General features: G+C 40.9%; 1 protein-coding gene across 1 annotated transcript; it reads right to left on the bottom strand.

Annotated features, from left to right (window-relative positions):
* Positions 1-2,746: 2,746 nt before the first annotated feature.
* On the bottom strand, positions 2,747-5,498 carry LOC121002423 (DNA damage-regulated autophagy modulator protein 1-like). Its single transcript, XM_040433879.1, has 7 exons — positions 5,357-5,498; positions 4,338-4,405; positions 4,002-4,144; positions 3,612-3,783; positions 3,182-3,243; positions 2,936-3,022; positions 2,747-2,827 (listed from the first exon to the last, which is right to left on the bottom strand). The coding sequence occupies exons 1-7, from the start codon at positions 5,473-5,475 to the stop codon at positions 2,747-2,749; spliced, it is 732 nt and encodes a 243-aa protein (XP_040289813.1). The 5' UTR covers positions 5,476-5,498.
* Between the last annotated feature and the right edge of the window lie 13,261 nt (positions 5,499-18,759).

Genomic DNA, 18,759 nt, shown 5'->3' with positions numbered 1-18,759 from the left:
CCCTCTTCATTGGTGGTGCAGCAGCAGTTCCGATCGGAGCCCCAGCAGTGTAATCCTGGGGCTCCGATCGGTTACCATGGCAGCCAGGACGCTACTGAAACCCTGGCTGCCATGGTAAGCTGCCTGCTGCTGTGTGTACAAAGCTCAGGGCAGCAGGGACAGTGTAAAGTCCTGTTCACCTTAAAAGAGCTTTATTAGGATTAATAGGACAAGGGATTAAAAGATCCTAGGTTCTAACACCTAAGGGGGGAAATAGTTTTTAAATAAAAGGTTAAAAATCACAACAACAAAATATTAAGTATAAATCACCCCCTTTCCCAATTTTATATATAAAATATATAAACAATAAATAAATAAACATATTACATATCGCCACGTCCAAAAAATCCAAACTATTAAAATATAAAAAAATATCTTCTATGTAGTGAACGGCGTAACAGAAGAAAAAAAAAAACTGCGCCATTCACCATTTTTTTTGTCACCCTGGCCCAAAAAAATAGGACAAGACTGTTCGATTATGGGCCGGATGTTCCATAAAATGCGGAATGCACTCTACGTTTTTGGTGTTTTAGTTTTTTTGCATGGTATCGAGTATCGCAATACTTTTTTATGGTATCAAAATCAAATAAAATGTTGTTATAATGACAACCCTAATGCCCAGTACCCCAGATGGTGATGGTGTACAACACAGTAAAAGTGCCATATTTTGTATCCAAAAGTATAACTGTGATCTTATAAGTTCCCTACGCAGAAATAAAGCCAAAGAATTCGCTCCTCTCTTTGTGCCTTCTAGAAAGTAAAAATGCTTACTGTGTGCCCCCTAGAGAGTAACAGTGCTTCCTTTTCCCCCCTAGACAGTAATGATGCATCCTGAGTGCCCCTGAGTGCTCAATAAAAAGGTAACCATGTCCCTGAGTGTCCCCTTCAAGATTTATGTTGCCTCAAGAACCCCTTAAAATGTTTTGATGCCCCCCAATTGCTCCCTTAAAAAGATATAATGCCCCTAAGTGCACCACACTCATTTTCAGACTGTATGTTACAGAAAAATGTTTTATAACTTTTACTCAACTCACCACATTTTCCTATTGAGCGATCTGACAGAGTCTGCGTATGACAATGTGGTGACATCATTACACCACCCATGCCGACACTTACAACCTCTGCTTGGTCCCAGGGTGCTGTAGACCACAGGCCTCTGATCTGCTCTGTTATTAGTAAGCCTGTTTATACTGGTCTCCAGTCATGGGTCTAATGGTATATACTGTGCTCTGATACTGGTATTTCAGTTGTATATTCATTTTGTCCATGGAAATGCAGGGTGATATTCTATTCCTCTTTACTGGCAGTGATATAGATTGTGTCCTGTCACTGGCAATCTAGTGGTATTTATCCTATTCCTTGTATTACCAGTGGTGTATGCCTTTCTATCATTGGTAGCCTAATGGTTAATATATTCCCTGACACTTGTATTCCTGTATACACTACCCCCCTTCATTAACAGTCCAGTTGTATATTTACTATTCCCTGTTACTTCTTCTCCATTGCTGTATACTATCCCATCATTAGAAGTCCAGTCCTATATACTACCACAGCTAGTACAGTGGTATGTAATAACAGTAGTCCAGAAGGTGAGCAAATATTGGACCCTCCTTTCAAGGGACGTGGGTCTGTAGTGGTGGCATGAACCAGCAATAGAAGAAAGCTCAGTTTTGACTTGAGCTCTGGGGCCCCCTCTCTATAAGGTACACCCTGTTTTCAGAGGGTTCATAAATATGACTTTTAACAATAATTTTACCCATTTTCTTCCAAATTATTTAAAGGAGTATTCCAATTAGAATATGTTATCCCTTATCCCCTGGAAAGAAAATAACTGGTAGATTGGTGGCAGTCTGCCCACTTAGACCGCAACCAGTCACAATGATGAGGGATCCACACCCCAATTTGAAAAGAGCACTGGTTAAGTCTGCGCACCACCACTCTGTGCATTCTGTAGCAGAATACAACATCACTATCTCTAACAATCACATAGATTTGGGATGGAGTTGTAGTGCATATGCTCGACCAACACTCCATTCAAACAAGGGGACACAAGTCCTAGTAATAGCTGGATAAGAGATGAATTATCCCAAGCAGAATGCCCTTTTAATGAATCACTTTTATTATACCCATAAAATTTGAAAAAATCTAACCCTGTCATTAGCACCTTCATTGTTTTCCTTCCAGAGCTTGGACTGATCACCCCTATGAAGTTCCCCGGTCTTTATTGGGTAACATTAGCTACAATACATTCCCTACAATAAAGAGGCTCGGACACATTGTTAGCTACCTCATGTATTGACTCATTTATTAACAGGCCAGTGGTTTTGAAATGGCCCTGATGATGGTGAACCCCCAACTCATCCTTCAACACTCAGGGAAGGAAAAACCCCCTAGTGGAGGAAACCTCCAGGGAACCATGGCTGAAGGACTGCCCTTCCCCTGGGCAAGGGGGTAAAAACCATCATTTGAGATGAGGTAGCTATGGAAAGTCCGGGTAATTGTCACATCCAGTATTTGGAAATTCTGCTAGATGTTGAATCCAGAAAATCCGGTAAATGTCAAATCCGGTATTAGGAAAGTCCGGTAAAATGTCACATCCAGTATTGAGGACAGAGACCAAGCCTGGAATCTGCCTCTTGATCCAGAAGATTCATGTCCAGCAATGTCATGATGGTTTCAGTTGTCTTGGCGCTCCACCCCTTGGATATTATTGGGGGGTTTCAGGGTCCTGGGTCTTTTCTCTCAGGCCAATGGAGACACCTTCTCGGGACAACGTTAAAGACAAATGCTGAGAAAAAAGAATAAAGACCATTAATTATAAAACAGCTCTATATAATATATTACTTCTCTGAAATGTTTCTGGAGCACATTAGACCTTGACACGGCATCTACTCACCTGGAAATCTGTATAGTTCGTTAGTTGGTGTATTATCAGGCCAAGGAATCCAGTCCACTCGGCCACCATGCCTATCCTGGTGTAGATCTGCAGAAGACAGAATAGAGGATTAGTGCCTGGCGGTACTCACCAGGGACTCTATATGGAGTGAGATGGGAAGATGGAGGTGAGATAGGAGCTTTTATATTACTGTTACACGGGAAAGATGTAGATTATACAAGACGGTGAAAAGTTGCATGAACTCACCTCTTCACATCGGCCAGTACATGGAAGAAGCTGGAAGAAGCCGATGGTCAGACACACAGAAACTGGAAGGACGTGTTAAGGACAAGTAACAGAATTAATTCTATTATTATAGTGTTTCCTATACTGTGATGTCTGATCTGTGCTACAATGGGGTCAGAGGAAGCGAATAATCTTAGTTGGCAACAGTCCCAAATTTGCCAAAATGTTTCCAAATTTTCAGAGACAATCTCGCTGTAAATTTGGGTTGTCCTGGGCTGAAAAATGGGTGGGGCTTAGTTTAACCCCACCAATGAGTGAGCGTGTCCTGACAATTTAAGAGGGTGGGTAGCTTGACCCAAATTTACTAACGGCAGCAATGATGGTAAGTACGTATGTGTAAGTGTATCCAGCACACAACATGGCACTGTACCAGTCAGCTATAAGAGGATACAGGTCAGCAGGCCCACAATGGGCACCAAGGTTGATGCCAATCTAATGTGGCATAGGCGGCGACTGCTGAAGGATTTCTTGTACAGGCATACAGCTTGACCTAGGTTGTAAACGGCACAAAAGAAAAATGCCGGTCCTGCGCCGATCCTGTGGACTGTAGGACTGATCCTCATCTAGAACAAAAGCAGATGAATAAATGTCATCAATATGGACGTCATGAAGATCTGAGAATACAGAACAGCAGAGGCCGCAGGTGGTGTAATTATACAGGGGCAGTAGTAATACATAAGAATAGTCACCAGGGCGCATCATTGTATTTATACACATCTCTTGACTTCAAGCGATGTCCCCTCTGTATTACTAGTCCTGAGACCTCTGTATATAAACCTACCGAAACTATGGCGGTCACAATGGTCCCAATGCAGCCCATCCATGCAACGACATAGAGGATTCTCTGGCAGATGATATGTCGCCTCTCTGATTGTTCAGACCGGATGATCATGAACCGGTACATGATGGAAGCGTTGCCAGCTCCTGAAATAGACAATACATGGGATCAGCCGGGAACGTCCATAGACACTTGTGATAACCTCCAGGACTCAGTGATGATTATAATCTCCAGTGATGGCCGTCGCTCAGCAGTGAATAGTGATTAGGGAGATAACGTCATCACTGAGCGCTGGAGCCGCTGATCTCCTCATGATGTTGTCTCTCTAAATCCACTTACCAAAAAGGGCAGATATTAAGAAGACCACTGTAAAGACCACCGATTCGGGGAATATTCGTCCCGTGTCACTGAGAAAGAAAGCAAAATATTGGGTGTAAGGCTCCATTCACACGACCGCAAAATGGGTCCGCATCCGTTCCACAATTCTGCGGAACGGGTGCGGACCCATTCATTCTCTATGGGGACGGAATGGATGCGGACAGCCCACAGTGTGCTGTCCGCATCCGCATTTGCGGTGCACGGCCCCGATCTTTGGGTCCGCAGCTCCGCAAAAAGATAGAGCATGTCCTATTCTTGTCCGCAGCTTGCGGACAAGAATAGGCATTTCAATGGGTGTGCCGGGCTGGTGTGTTGCGGACCCGCAATTTGCGGACCGCAAAACCCATACGGTCGTGTGAATGTAGCCTTATTAGGACACAAACGGCAGCAGGATTGCGTCATGTCTTCTAATAGCAGAGGAGACTTTATTTCCTTCCATTGTAATCATCCTCCATAATATGATCTAATGTCCAGACACAAAAAGAAGACAAACAACAATGGGGAAGATATTATGGAGCCGTTGCTCATAGCAACCAGTGAGATTGCAACTCTAAAACATTATTAAGAAAGAGACATTTTCTACAAAAAGTTGCTTTTTGCACTCTTAAGCCATTTCCAAAAAGTGGGTGTGGTTTAGCACGAGGGGGCGGGCCTCTGCAAACTGGCAAATTTCCACCTGAAATAGTTAGTGCAATTTTAATTAAAAAAAATTTTTGTGCATGGGGGTCAGAGATGCTCCTAATTTTTTATGAGGCTTGTGCATCTCACTCCAGTGCAGATTAGATGAGGGCCGGGGCATGAAACCTCAGTCTTCATAGATTCCCCCACCCCCAAATGTGATGTTTTCTATACTAACAATTATTAGATGGAGCTTATTAATAATCCACTAATAATAATGTAATAACTTTCCAGGAATAAACTGATAATACGGTAATAACAGTAATAATACTACAGAGGAATCCCGCCCCTTCCCCTCTTACCTGATGTAAGGATATTTTACATGGCCTGGGATGACAGTCAAGGCAATCAGGGCACAGAGGCCCGATAGCGTCCATATGACCCAGAGGAAAAGCAAGAATGCCAAACCCCGGATCTCCATGGCGCAAAGTCAATTATTCGCTAAGCGAAAGCAAGGATTTGCTAAGCAAAAGCACAAGCCAATCTGTCTCTCTCTATATCCAGAGAAAATCTGGCTGAGATAATGTCAGGCAGTTGTTTTCTAGGGCTCAGAACTCGGTGATGTCACTAGCTTCTGTGACATCATCACACATTCTGCAATCTTATTGGTCCTCGCTAGTCTATTTCATTTCATTGGTTCTCCCTTCATTGTGACATCATGTTATATACTTGAATCTGATTGGTCCTCAGTAGCTTCTGCGATGTGATTGGTGCTTCAACCTCCATACATGCCTGGATCTGATTGGTCCTCCGTATTTTTGAAATTTATGCATATGTTGCTGAGATGTTACTGGCTTTTCAAGTCTACTAAATAGAGAAGAAATTCTACTTTTATACATGTGTACCATATCACAACAGAATGAGTAAAACTGGGTTATGGACCCTGCACCAATGTGAGCCCCTCTGCCTACAAAGTGTAGGGAATGAAGGGGCCATGAAAGGTGTCTCTATTCTGCTGACCGTTTCAGGAGGGAAGATATCACCTCTCACTGCTCTGCGCTCCTATCCAAATTATTCCTGCTTGTAAACTTGAAAATTGAGTTTTATAGATGTTTTTGGTCAATTATTGATAATGCAATTCCAAAATTATATGGAGTATCCATTTAAGGTAGTTATCTCACACTAGTTGCCCTATAATACTTTTGCAGCAGTGGACACAGCAGAGTATATGGTTTCATAGTCATATACTTTGCAGTAATGTTAATGTAATCCATTGACAAGACAGGTCAGTCCGAGTCAGAGTTACAGGGACGCTCTGATTTGTCTAGTAGAAGGGGTCTTGAGCAGAAGTTCCCATCTATGATGTTCAGATATGGCATATGGGTAGTGCTGTTCCAATAAGCCCACACTGGAGATACACCCATGATCTTCGGCTCCTGTCTCGTCTTTGCTACAGAATGATTTCGATGTTATTTGGTAATGAAATGGCAAATGTGAAATTTTCCTTTTTTGATTGATTACAAAGGGAATTGAGGACAAATTGGAGAACCGTGGATTGTTGTGCAAAACAATGAAGACCTCCTTGGGGCTCATCTCCATACAGGGGGTCCAGCCATAGCCTAGCTCTATACACATACAGATACAGATTGCTGGAGGACACAGATGAAAATGATTTGTTACAAACATTACAGATGGACAAGTGCAACCCCGGGTCTCCCCCATCTGAATCTACTGAAGATGGTCCCATAGTCTTATACTAATTTTATGTTTCATCATAGACTTTTCATATCAACAGTAGAATAGGCCAATATGTCTAAAGCGTACCTGTTATATTAGATGTGCATGTGAATATATTGTAATATATACAATTGTAATATATATTTTTTGAGGACACTGACATCTTCCTGAATACTTATAATAAAAATAATTCCGAGGCTCACCCTTCCTACACTATGGATAAATTGAAGGTTCTCTACCAAATAGCCTGCCCACTGCCAACTAGTGTACAATAGAAATTATAAATTGATTAATAGACACACCTCCACCTGGACTATTAGTATCAACCAATTATATAGTTAAAATATTGTATTATACAATATAACAATTACAAATGGTACCAGAAGGGCCCTTTCTGAATTAGTAAAAGACAATAAAAAATAATATAAAGAAATGAAAAACATTAAAAAATTATGTACTTATTGTTATCCCCCTATTAATTGTAAGACAATGTATCAATCTCTTGCCTTGATGATAGATATTAGATATAAAGTGCTGTCAAAAAAGGTATTAGATATAGTCCCAATATGGATGTTCCATTAGTATAATACACCTTGTGGGATTTGAGGGTTATAGCAGTGTATCTTATATTGTTTTAACGAGTTTCGAAAAGTTACAAAGGAGGAAATCCAGAACTTAATTATGGCCACTGAGGAAGGAGCTAGAACTTAAATTCCAGTTCAATGCACAGCCTTGTGGGTTTCAGACCTTCTAATCTCCTTCTCACTGGAATATTCTGGTAGCTAAGTTGCTTCCTTGGTTCTCAGAAACAGAGGTTCTCTGAACTTGGGCCTAGCTCTGAGTAGCTTGCACGTGTAGGTTTTACTGTTCCTCAACCAAAAGTAGACTTGGACTAATCAGGGGAGTGGATCCAGGTCCATCACCCTGGAAATTTGACACAGTGAGCCATTTTACTGCATATTCCTGGGAGGAAGTTGGGTGGGGGGCTTGCCCTGATTGGCTTACAGGCTTGCAGACAGCCTGGATCAGCCAATCAGTGGGCAGCAGGCAGGTAAATGCCTGTCAAGAAAAAAAATGGGGGTTAGTCAGCACATCTAAATGTGCAGGTTGCGGGGGCGTGTCCGGACGCTGATGGTGATGGCTGCCTGAAGGAGCTGCTCCTGCCTGCACTGCGAATTACTGGCCAGCGACACATCTCTCCTGGATCATATGGGGAAGAAAGTGGCTCCAAAAAAGACCCCTATCCCTCCCCGATCCCCCTCACCTACTAGGACCCTTGAACAGTGCTGGGATTGCACTCCGGGTCCGGCGCTTCCACCGCGCAGCACCAAGGCACAGAGGGCCTCCCGCCATTCCTCCCTCCCCCCGCCGGATTCCCGCGCCCTGCCCAGGGAGAAGGACACAGTGCTACTTACCCCTGCTGGATCTCTTCAGGGAACCGGATCGCCATCTGCAGTGTCCACACGCGGATCCTCTGACCTGGGGCTCTCACCGGCCGCCCCAGACTTTCGGCCTGCTACTGCTGGAAGGAGGGATCCCGCCATGATGTCTCCTGGACCCACTTCTCAGGGGGCGACTGCAAGTAAAGGTACTGTGGCTACTAGGGGACGGGATATTAACCCAGGGGACCCTGCATCTAGCCTTCCTGGGACCCCCCTGCTTGAGCCCTTTGCGAAATAAGCAGCTCCCAGCCCCACCATTGCTGTACCAGGGGGACAGCAGCTCTCCTCTCCCTTCTGACATCTGGGCCAGATCCCCAAGCCCTCCAACACTTGCCCTTATGGACCCCCCATCCCTGCCTGAACCTCCACAGCCATGGGCGAGCTATTTTAACCGTTTTCCTACAAAAGAAGACTTTCGGGTTCTTATTTCTGAAGTTACGGAAGCCTGCTGAGCTGAAATTGCGGCAGTTCGCACTGACATTAAACATGTGGTGGACCGGGAAAATGCCCATGACGATACCAGGCAATATATTTACACTCTTCATGAATCCATTTCTGCCCAAACGGCGGTACTCAGGGGCATGGGATGGCATTTAGAGGACTTGGATAATCGAGGGCGCCGGAATAACATCCAAGTACGGGGTCTTCCGTAGGCTACCGGTGACGAAGATCTCTTTGCTACGCTGGAAGCCATTTTTAACATGATCCTGGGGCAACCATCCTCGCACAAGATCAAATTGGACGGGGCTCATAGAGCACTCAAGCCTAAGGGATCTGCTACACGTCCTAGGGACGTAATTTGTTGTGTCCACGATTTTTCCCTTAAAGAATCCATCATGGCTAAGGCGAGATCCCTATGCAACTTTGACTTTGATGGCGCTCCAGTTCAATTGTTTCCTGACCTATCCTGGTTCACACTCCAGAAAAGGAGACATCTTCAGCCTCTCCTCACAACAACCACCAAGAAATAACTTTTCTTTCATGTAGCATAGGGATTCCTCCCCCAACATTTAAATGTTGATCTATAATTGTACCACTGATTCTTAGAAGCTTTAAAGGGGTTGGAGAAAACATCACATGTAAGCGATCTGCCTGGTCACATGACTCCATCAGCAGCCATCTTATGGACAGGACTTCTGTATGGACAGCACAAAAGACTTTGTAAACAAGGGGGCATATTTCATGAAATATAGGAAATTGTGCAGAATTTCAACAAGGGCTATATTAGGCCTCATGCACACAACCATTGTTTTGGCCCGCATCCGAGCCGCAGTATTTGCGGCTTGGATGCAGACCCATTCACTTCAATGGGGCTGCAAAAGATGCGGACAGTACTCCGTGTGCTTTCCGCATCCGTTGTTTCGTTCTAGTAAGTGCCATATAATCATCTCACAAACACATTGGTCATCAGTAGCGAGACATGATGCAGAGCTACAGACAACAGTACATCTTCTACAGATATATATAGCAAGACACATTGTGGTTTTTAATGGTACCATAACTTACTGATTAACTTTTATTAACAGTTTTTTGGGGGGTATGGGAAAAAAAATGTAAGTATTGTATTTTGTATTATTTTACCTTGGAGGTTTATTATTTAATAAAACTTTTTTTTAACATAATCTTTTGTTCGCTTCCATAATACACTGTACTGCTTATGCTGCATCAGAAAGCCACAGCCTCATACGGATATACTGCAGACAGCCCTGGTGCAGTCATTAGGCTATAGGCTGCCATGTGAATACATTGGCATCTCGCGTACTCAAAAAGAAGTAAAAAGGTGTATTAGCAGTCACTAAGAGGTTAAGTATCTCGCATTATATGTACTGCACGATAAATTGTGTAAAAATAATAGTATAGTGTATTTGCTGGTTATTTTTCACCCCTCCCCCCCCAAAAAATATCATTATTGTAAAAATAAGACCATAAATTATATGCATCCCAAAATGGTACCATTTAAAAAGACAACTCAGTCTGCAAAAAACAAACCCTGTTTTCAACAGAAAAAAGAATGTGGTGTTTTTTTTTAATTGTACAATAGTACTGACACATAAAAATATTAAATAGATAGTTGTATTGGACTGGCACTCATATATGGAATATAAACATGGTTTATTGGATAAAATTAAATTAGAAATAATATCACCTGTCACAAATAGATTTTTTCAGTAAAATACAATATAAATATAATAAATCATATGATAAAATCTTAAAACATCCAAATTGTTATAGTGCAGCGACTGATGGCACTAGACGTCCTTAGACCTGTATGGTCGTGTTTGCTAGACGATAGTGCCGCCAGTTTCTGCAATCCTGAATGGTATTTCTGTCATGCAACAATTACCATGTATTAATCCCGTATATTAAAAATATCAAAAATATCTCAAATGTAAGGTTCACTGATATTTGATAAATCGGACAATTTACAACAAGACAATGTTCACAATGTTTGCACGCTGTTGGGTAACCAGCGTTAGCAGTCCGTATTTAAAATATGCCTATTGTTCCTCCACGGCACCTTTCCAAAGAGAAACAGTGTGACAGTTTCCACAGCTGATACAGTTGCAGGTTACTCGTCCGCTATTTGGCTCTCTGATAGAGGGCTATTGGTTGATTGCAACTTAGTTGCTCTGTTCATATAACCACAGCGGTAGTTACCGTGATCAGTGTTACTTTTAGTTGGAGAGATATTGTGCCTCCTGTGTATTTCCCACAAGTGTGGGCTTACCTCCGCCGGCGCTTTACTCGATGGGACCAACAGATAATCCTTTTATGCGACTCAGTCTGCCGGCGTCCCGGCTGCGGTATTAGCGTTGTTAGCGTCCCTCGTGTCTTTTTACTGCTGCCTCTCACGTGATGTGCTTACGTGGTGTATGCGGCAGCTTGTTTCCCAGCGCTGGCGGGATGACGTATTCACTCTTAGCCAAGAGGTATCCAGGAAGTCCTTTTCCTTATGGAAAAAAGTGCACTTTTTGCTCCAAATAAGATTCGGGGTCTTTAGTCCAGGATATTGCCTAGATGCTCACCAAACGCGTTTCGGGGAGACGCTGTCCCCTTCCTCAGTGGTCTTGCCCCGATTCCATTATGTCTGTAATTTATAGTTGCTGTAGGTATTCTTGAAAATCCGTTCCGGATCCCAGTTATATCCAAAGTCCGGTCAGGATCTCCAAAATTGCATATTGTCTGCCTTTATTCAGATTATGATTGTACTGCGGTTTTTCTTGTGTACTGAGTTTCTTTCTATATATATATATATAAAACAACACATTATAATACATTGTTTTAATCTTTATATTGATGTATTTTTATACCATTCCCGGATATTTGAATTCATGATCTGCACATGGACAGACCGCATATACATATATTAATATATTAAAAAATCACTTATAAAAATATAAATATGAATATTGTGCAGGTCAAAAGTTTCCACGGATCCTTCATATTGGTATAACTACATTTGTTTACATTTATTAGGATATCTCTAAATATATCGATTTTTGATCAGATCTCTTTTTCTCATACTGTAGAATTTTCATATTATCATCATTGGCCCTATTTTTCGGATATTTTTCAATACTTTTGCAGATAATTCTTAGATTGTATTGAATATAGTAAGAGGGGGGGCACGTATGGGGTAGAGGCAGAGTTGCAGTGCTGACAAACAGCCTGACATGCAACTCTGCGTCGACACCAGACGTACCACCCTATATGAAACCAAATATTTCTAACTCAGCATTTAGGCCCCTTGGTAGAAGGCTCCCAAATTCATAAATTTTCCTAGATTCGGCCCTTGACAATCTCTCGATCTGGTTTCCTCCTCGCCAATGTTTCTCTACCCTCTCCAGTGCCATGAACGAGAGACCCTTAGGGTCTTGATTGTGTACCTCCTTAACGTACCTTGAAAGTCAGGATAGCAGAACATCTGAATAACATAGCCAAGGGCTATGAAAAACATTTGCTATCCAGGCATTTCAAGGAGGTACACAATCAAGACCCTAAGGGTCTCTCGTTCATGGCACTGGAGAGGGTAGAGAAACATTGGCGAGGAGGAAACCAGATCGAGAGATTGTCAAGGGCCGAATCTAGGAAAATTTATGAATTTAGGAGCCTTCTACCAAGGGGCCTAAATGCTGAGTTAGAAATATTTGGTTTCATATAGGGTGGTACGTCTGGGTGTCGACGCAGAGTTGCATGTCAGGCTGTTTGTCAGCACTGCAACTCTGCCTCTATCCCATACGTGCCCCCCCCCCTCTTACTCCATTCAATACAATCTAAGAATTATCTGCAAAAATATAGAAAAATATCCGAAAAATAGGGCCAATGATGATAATATGAAAATTCTACAGTATGAGAAAAAGAGATCTGATCAAAAATCGATATATTTAGAGGTATGCTAATAAATGTAAACAAATGTAGTTATACCAATATGAAGGATCCGTGGAAACTTTTGACCTGCACAATATTCATATTTATATTTTTATAAGTGATTTTTTAATATATTAATATATGTATATGCGGTCTGTCTATGTGCAGATCATGAATTCAAATATCCGGGAATGGTATAAAAATACATCAATATAAAGATTGAAACAATGTATTATAATGTGTTGTTTTATATATATATATATATATATATATATATATATATAGAAAGAAACTCAGTACACAAGAAAAACCGCAGTACAATCGGAATAAAGGCAGACAATATGCAATTTTGGAGATCCAGACCGGACTTTGGATATAACTGGGATCCGGAACGGATTTTCAAGAATACCTACAGCAACTATAAATTACAGACATAATGGAATCGGGGCAAGACCACTGAGGAAGGGGACAGCGTCTCCCCGAAACGCGTTTGGTGAGCATCTAGGCAATATCCTGGACTAAAGACCCCGAATCTTATTTGGAGCAAAAAGTGCACTTTTTTCCATAAGGAAAAGGACTTCCTGGATACCTCTTGGCTAAGAGTGAATACGTCATCCCGCCAGCGCTGGGAAACAAGCTGCCGCATACACCACGTAAGCACATCACGAGAGAGGCAGCAGTAAAGAGACACGAGGGACGCTAACAACGCTAATACCGCAGCCGGGACGCCGGCAGACTGAACGGCATAAAAGGATTATCTGTTGGTCCCATCGAGTAAAGCGCCGGCAGAGGTAAGCCCACACTTGTGGGAAATACACAGAAGGCACAATATCTCTCCAACTAAAAGTAACACTGATCACGGTAACTACCGCTGTGGTTATATGAACAGAGCAACTAAGTTGCAATCAACCAATAGCCCTCTATCAGAGAGCCAAATAGCGGACGAGTAACCTGCAACTGTATCAGCTGTGGAAACTGTCACACTGTTTCTCTTTGGAAAGGAGCCGTGGAAGAACTATAGGCATATTTTAAATACGGACTGCTAACGCTGGTTACCCAACAGCGTGCAAACATTGTGAACATTGTCTTGTTGTAAATTTTTGATATTTTTAATATACATGGTAATTGTTGCATGACAGAAATACCATTCAGGATTGCAGAAACTGGCGGCACTATCGTCTAGCAAACACGACCATACAGGTCTAAGGACGTCTAGTGCCATCAGTCGCTGCACTATAACAATTTGGATGTTTTAAGATTTTATCATATGATTTATTGTATTTATATTGTATTTTACTGAAAAAATCTATTTGTGACAGGTGATATTATTTCTAATTTAATTTTATCCAATAAACCATGTTTATATTCCATATATGAGTGCCAGTCCAATACAACTATCTATTTAGAATTTTCTTTGAGGGGTGTCTCAATTCTTGGACTAGAGCACCTGCCCTGAGGGGACAGAGGTGAGCGGGTCCCCTTTTTGATTTATTTCTGGACATAAAAATATTATAAAGGGTGGCCCACGAAAAAATAGCCTGCCACCAGCGATAGTATGACAAGATGAATAAGCAAGTGGATTGTTTTTTTTTATTACCCACATTAAGTCACAAAAGATGCTGAAAGTGGTCCCCATTCACGTCTATGCATCTTTGGGCACATTGGGTTATGTTGCCTGATATTCCGTTTCCATGAATTCCATTTTCACATGGTTGGAATTTAATAATTTTTGGGGATTGTTCAATTTAACCCCTTATGGACCGGGCTCATTTTCACCTTAAGGACCAGGCTATTTTTTGCAAATCTGACCATTTTTCAAGTCACTTTATGTGTGAATAACTTTAAAACGCTTTTATTTATGCAGGCCATTCTAAGATTGTTTTTTCGTCACATATTGTACTTCATGACACTGGTAAAATGAAGTAAAAAAAAATAATTTTTATGTATAAAATAAAATACCAAATTTACCCAAAATTGTAAAAAATTAGCAAATTTCCAAGTTTCAATTTCTCTACTTCTATAATATATAGTAATACCTCCAAAAATAGTTATTACTTTACATTCCCCATATGTCTACTTCATGTTTGGATCAGTTTGGGAATGCCATTTTATTTTTTGGGGACGTTACAAGGCTTAGAAGTTTAGAAGTAAATCTTGAAATTTTTCAGAAATTTTTCAAATCCCACTTTTTAAGGACCAGTTCAGGTCTGAAGTCACTTTGTGAGGCTTACATAATAGAAACCACCCAAAAATGATCCCATTTTGGAAACTACACTCCTCAAGGTATTCAAAACCCTTTAGGTGTTCCACAAGAGTTATTGGCAAATGGAGATGAAATTTCAGAATTTAAATTTTTGGGCAAATTTTCCATTTTAATCAATTTTTTCCAGTAACAAAGCAAGGGTTAACAGCCAAACAAAACTCAATATTTATTGCCCTGATTCTGTAGTTTATAGAAACACCCCATATGTGGTCGTAAACTGCTGTATGACCAAACGGCAGGGCGCACAAGGAAAGGAACGCCATATGGTTTCTGGAAGGCAGATTCTGATGGCCTTTTTTTTTTTTGACACCATGTCCCATTTGAAGAACCCCTGATGCACCCCTAGAGTAGAAATTCCATAAAAGTGACCACATCTAAGAAACTACACCCCTCAAGGTATTCAAAACCATAAAATTTTATGGAAAATGGAGATAGAATTTCACTTTTTTGGAAGATTTTCCATTTTAATAATTTTTTTCAGTAACAAAGCATGGGGTTAACAGCCAAACAAAGCTCAACATTTATTACTCTGATACTGCAGTTTACAGAAACACCCCATATGTGGTCATAAACTGCTGTACGGGCACACAGCAGGGCGCAGAAGGAAAGGAACGCCATTTGGTTTTTGGAAGGCAGATTTTGCTGGATTGGTTTTTAGACACCATGTCCCATTTGAAACCCCCTGATGCACCCCTAGAGTAGAAACTCCCAGAAATTGACCCCATTTTGGAAACTACGGGATAAGGTGGCAGTTTTGTTGGTACTATTTTAGGGTACATATGATTTTTGGTTGCTCTATATTAGACTTTTTGTGAGGCAAAGTAACAAAAAATAGAAATTCAGAAATTTCATCTCCATTTGCCATTAACTCTTGTGGAACACTTAAAGGGTTAACAAAGTTTGTAAAATCAGTTTTGAATACCTTGAGGGGTGTAGTTTCTTAAATTGGGTCACTTTTTGGAGTTTCTACTCTAGGGGTCCATCGGGGGGGGGGGCTTCAAATGGGACATGGTGTCAAAAAACAGTCTAGCAAAAACTGCCTTCCAAAAACCATATGGCGTTCCTTTCCTTCTGCGCCCTGCCGTGTGGCCATACAGCAGTTTACGACCACATATGGGGCATTTCTGTAAACTACAGAATCAGGGCAATAAATATTGAGTTTTGTTTGGCTGTTAACCCTTGCTTTGTTATGGAAAATATGAATTCAAATGGAAAATTTGCAAAAAAATAGATGTTTTGGAACCGTTTTTATTTTTTATTGTTTACAACGTTCCTCTGAAAGGTTAGATCATGTGCTCTTTTATAGAGCAGGTTGTTACGGATGCAGGGATACCTAATATTTTTAATTTTTTTAATTTATTTAAGTTTTACACAATAATATCATAATTTTTTTTTTTTTTAAATCATTTTAGTGTCTCCATAGTCTGAGAGCCATAGTTTTTTTTAATTTTTTGGGTGATTGTCTTAGTTAGGATCTAATGTTTTTCAGAATGAGATGATGGTTTGATTGGTATTGGATTTTGGGGTACGTATACCTTTTTGATCGCTTGCTATTACACTTTTTGTGATTTAAGGTGACAAAAAAATTGCATTTTTGACACCATTTCTATTTTTTATTTTTACGGTGTTCACCTGAGGGGTTAGGTCATGTGATATTTTTATAGAGCAGGTTCTTACGGATGTGGCGATACATAATATGTATACTTTTTTTATTTAATTAGGTTTTACACAATAATATCATTTTTGAAACAAAAAAATAATCATGTTTTAGTGTCTCCATAGTCTGAGAGCCATAGTTTTTTCAGTTTTTAGGCGATTGTCTCAGGTTGGGTATCATTTTTGCAGGATGAGATGATGGTTAGATTGATACTATTTTGGGGTGCATAGGACTTTTTGACCGCTTGCTATTACACTTTTTGTAATGTAAGGTAACAAAAAAATTGCTTTTTTGACACCATTTTTATAAAAAAATATTTACAGTGTTCACCTGAGGGGTTAGGTCATGTGGTATTTTTATAGAGCAGGTTCTTACGGACGTGCAACTACCTAATATGTATACCTTTTATTTATTTATTTATTTAGGTTTTACATAATTATATTATTTTTGAAACAACAAAAAAACATGTTTTATTGTCTCCATAGTTTTTTAATTTTTTGGGCGATTTTCTTATGTAGGGTATCATTTTTTGTGGGATGAGGTACACGTTTAGATTAGGACCATTGTGCGGGGCATACGCCTTTTTGATCGCTTGGTGTTGCACTTTTAGTGACGTAAGGTGACAAAACAAATGTTTTTTTAGCACAGTTTTTAATTTATTTTTGACAGTGTTCACCTGAGGAATTATGTCATATGACATTTTTATAAAGCCGTCATTATAGACGTGGCGATACCTAATATGTATACTTTATTTTTATTTTTTACGTTTTATACAATGATATCATTTTTGAAACAAAAAAATCATGTTTTAGTGTCTCAATAGTCTGAGAGTCATAGTTTTTTCAGTTTTTGGGCGATTGTCTTAGGTACGGTATCATTTTTGTGGGATGAGATGACGGTTAGATTGGCACTATTTTGGGGGGCATATGACTTTTTGATCGCTTGCTGATACATTTTTTGTGATGTAAGGTGACAAAAAATGGCTTTTTTGACACAGTTTAATTTATTTTTTATGGCGTTTACCTCAGGGTTTAGGTCATGTGGTATTTTTATAGAGCAGGTTCTTATGGACGCGGCCATACCTAATATGTCTACTCATTTTTTTGTTTAACATAAAAAAGCATTTTTGAAACAAAAAATCATGTTTTAGTCTGAGAGCCATAGTTTTTTTTATTTTTTGGGCCATTGTCTCATGTAGGGGCTCATTTTTTGCGTGTTGAGGTGACGGTTTGATTGGTACTTTTTTGGAGTACATTTTTTGGGAAGTAAGGTGTGCAAAATTTCAATTTCATTATAGTTTTTATTTTTTATTTTTTTATGGCGTTCACCGTGCGGGGAAAGTAACATGACCGTTTTATAGATCAGGTCGTTACGGACGTGGTGATATCAAACATGTGTAGGGAATTTATATTTTTAATTTTTAATCAGTGATAAATGTGTTTTTCTATTTTTCACTTTTTTTTAAACATTTTTTGATCCAGACCCACTTGGTTCTTGAAGATCCAGTGGGTCTGAAGTCTGTATAATACAGTACAATACAGTACACTATATAGTGTACAGTACTGTATTTTCACTTTACACTTAGTCTGCTAAAGGCAGAAGTCTGATCAGCACCATGGCAAGCTGGAAGCCTGTGAAGGCGTCCAATTGCCATGATAACCATCACTCGCTGCCACAACAGAGCAGCAGGTGATGGGGAGGGAGGGGGCCCCCTCCCTCTGTGATCCCGTCAAAAATCGGGGGCTGAAAAGGCACAGCAGCCCCCGATGGGAGAGGGAGAGAACTCCCCCCCTGTTAACCCCTTCAATACAGCGGTTTCTACAGACCGCGGCATGGAAGGGGTTAAACGGCTGACATCTGTGTGATGATGTCAGCCATTTCAAGCAGAGTGTCAGCACACTCAAGCAGAGTGTCAGCACACAATGTGTGAAAATGAAAGGGAGGACGGTCAGATGATCGCGCGCCCGCCCTCCCGCACTGCCGCCCGCACTGCTCCCGCACTGCTGCACACACTGCCGCACCCCCTACCCCCCTTCCCCCGCTGCGCCCGCCGGCACATCACAATGAGGGCTGCAGGGGGGGTTAAACATTAAAAAAAGGCATTTGAATGATTTTAGCAGGCACTCTGTTCCGATCACCGCCTGCCACATGGCGGTGATCAGAAATACACAGGACGTACCTGTACCGGGACATCAGGGCGTACAGGTATACCCTGTGTCCCCAACAGGTTAATTAACCAGCATATATATGTGATCACTGTGGCAACACACATTGTAGGGCAGCAATCTACTTGTGAGT

This window comes from Bufo bufo, chromosome 5 (assembly GCF_905171765.1).
Source record: "Bufo bufo chromosome 5, aBufBuf1.1, whole genome shotgun sequence".
NCBI lineage: Eukaryota > Metazoa > Chordata > Amphibia > Anura > Bufonidae > Bufo > Bufo bufo.
Note: the sequence above shows the minus strand (reverse complement) of the source record. Positions and strands in the feature narration are given on the sequence as shown.

Excerpts from the sequence above, each read along its gene's own strand:
- LOC121002423 (XM_040433879.1), bottom strand. The coding sequence starts at position 5,475 with ATGGAGATCCGGGGTTTGGCATTCTTGCTTTTCCTCTGGGTCATATGG. Across the intron at positions 4,145-4,337 it reads CTTAATATCTGCCCTTTTTG|GAGCTGGCAACGCTTCCATC; the intron begins GTAAGTGGATTT and ends TGTCTATTTCAG. Across the intron at positions 3,784-4,001 it reads TTGTGACCGCCATAGTTTCG|ATGAGGATCAGTCCTACAGT; the intron begins GTAGGTTTATAT and ends CTTTTGTTCTAG.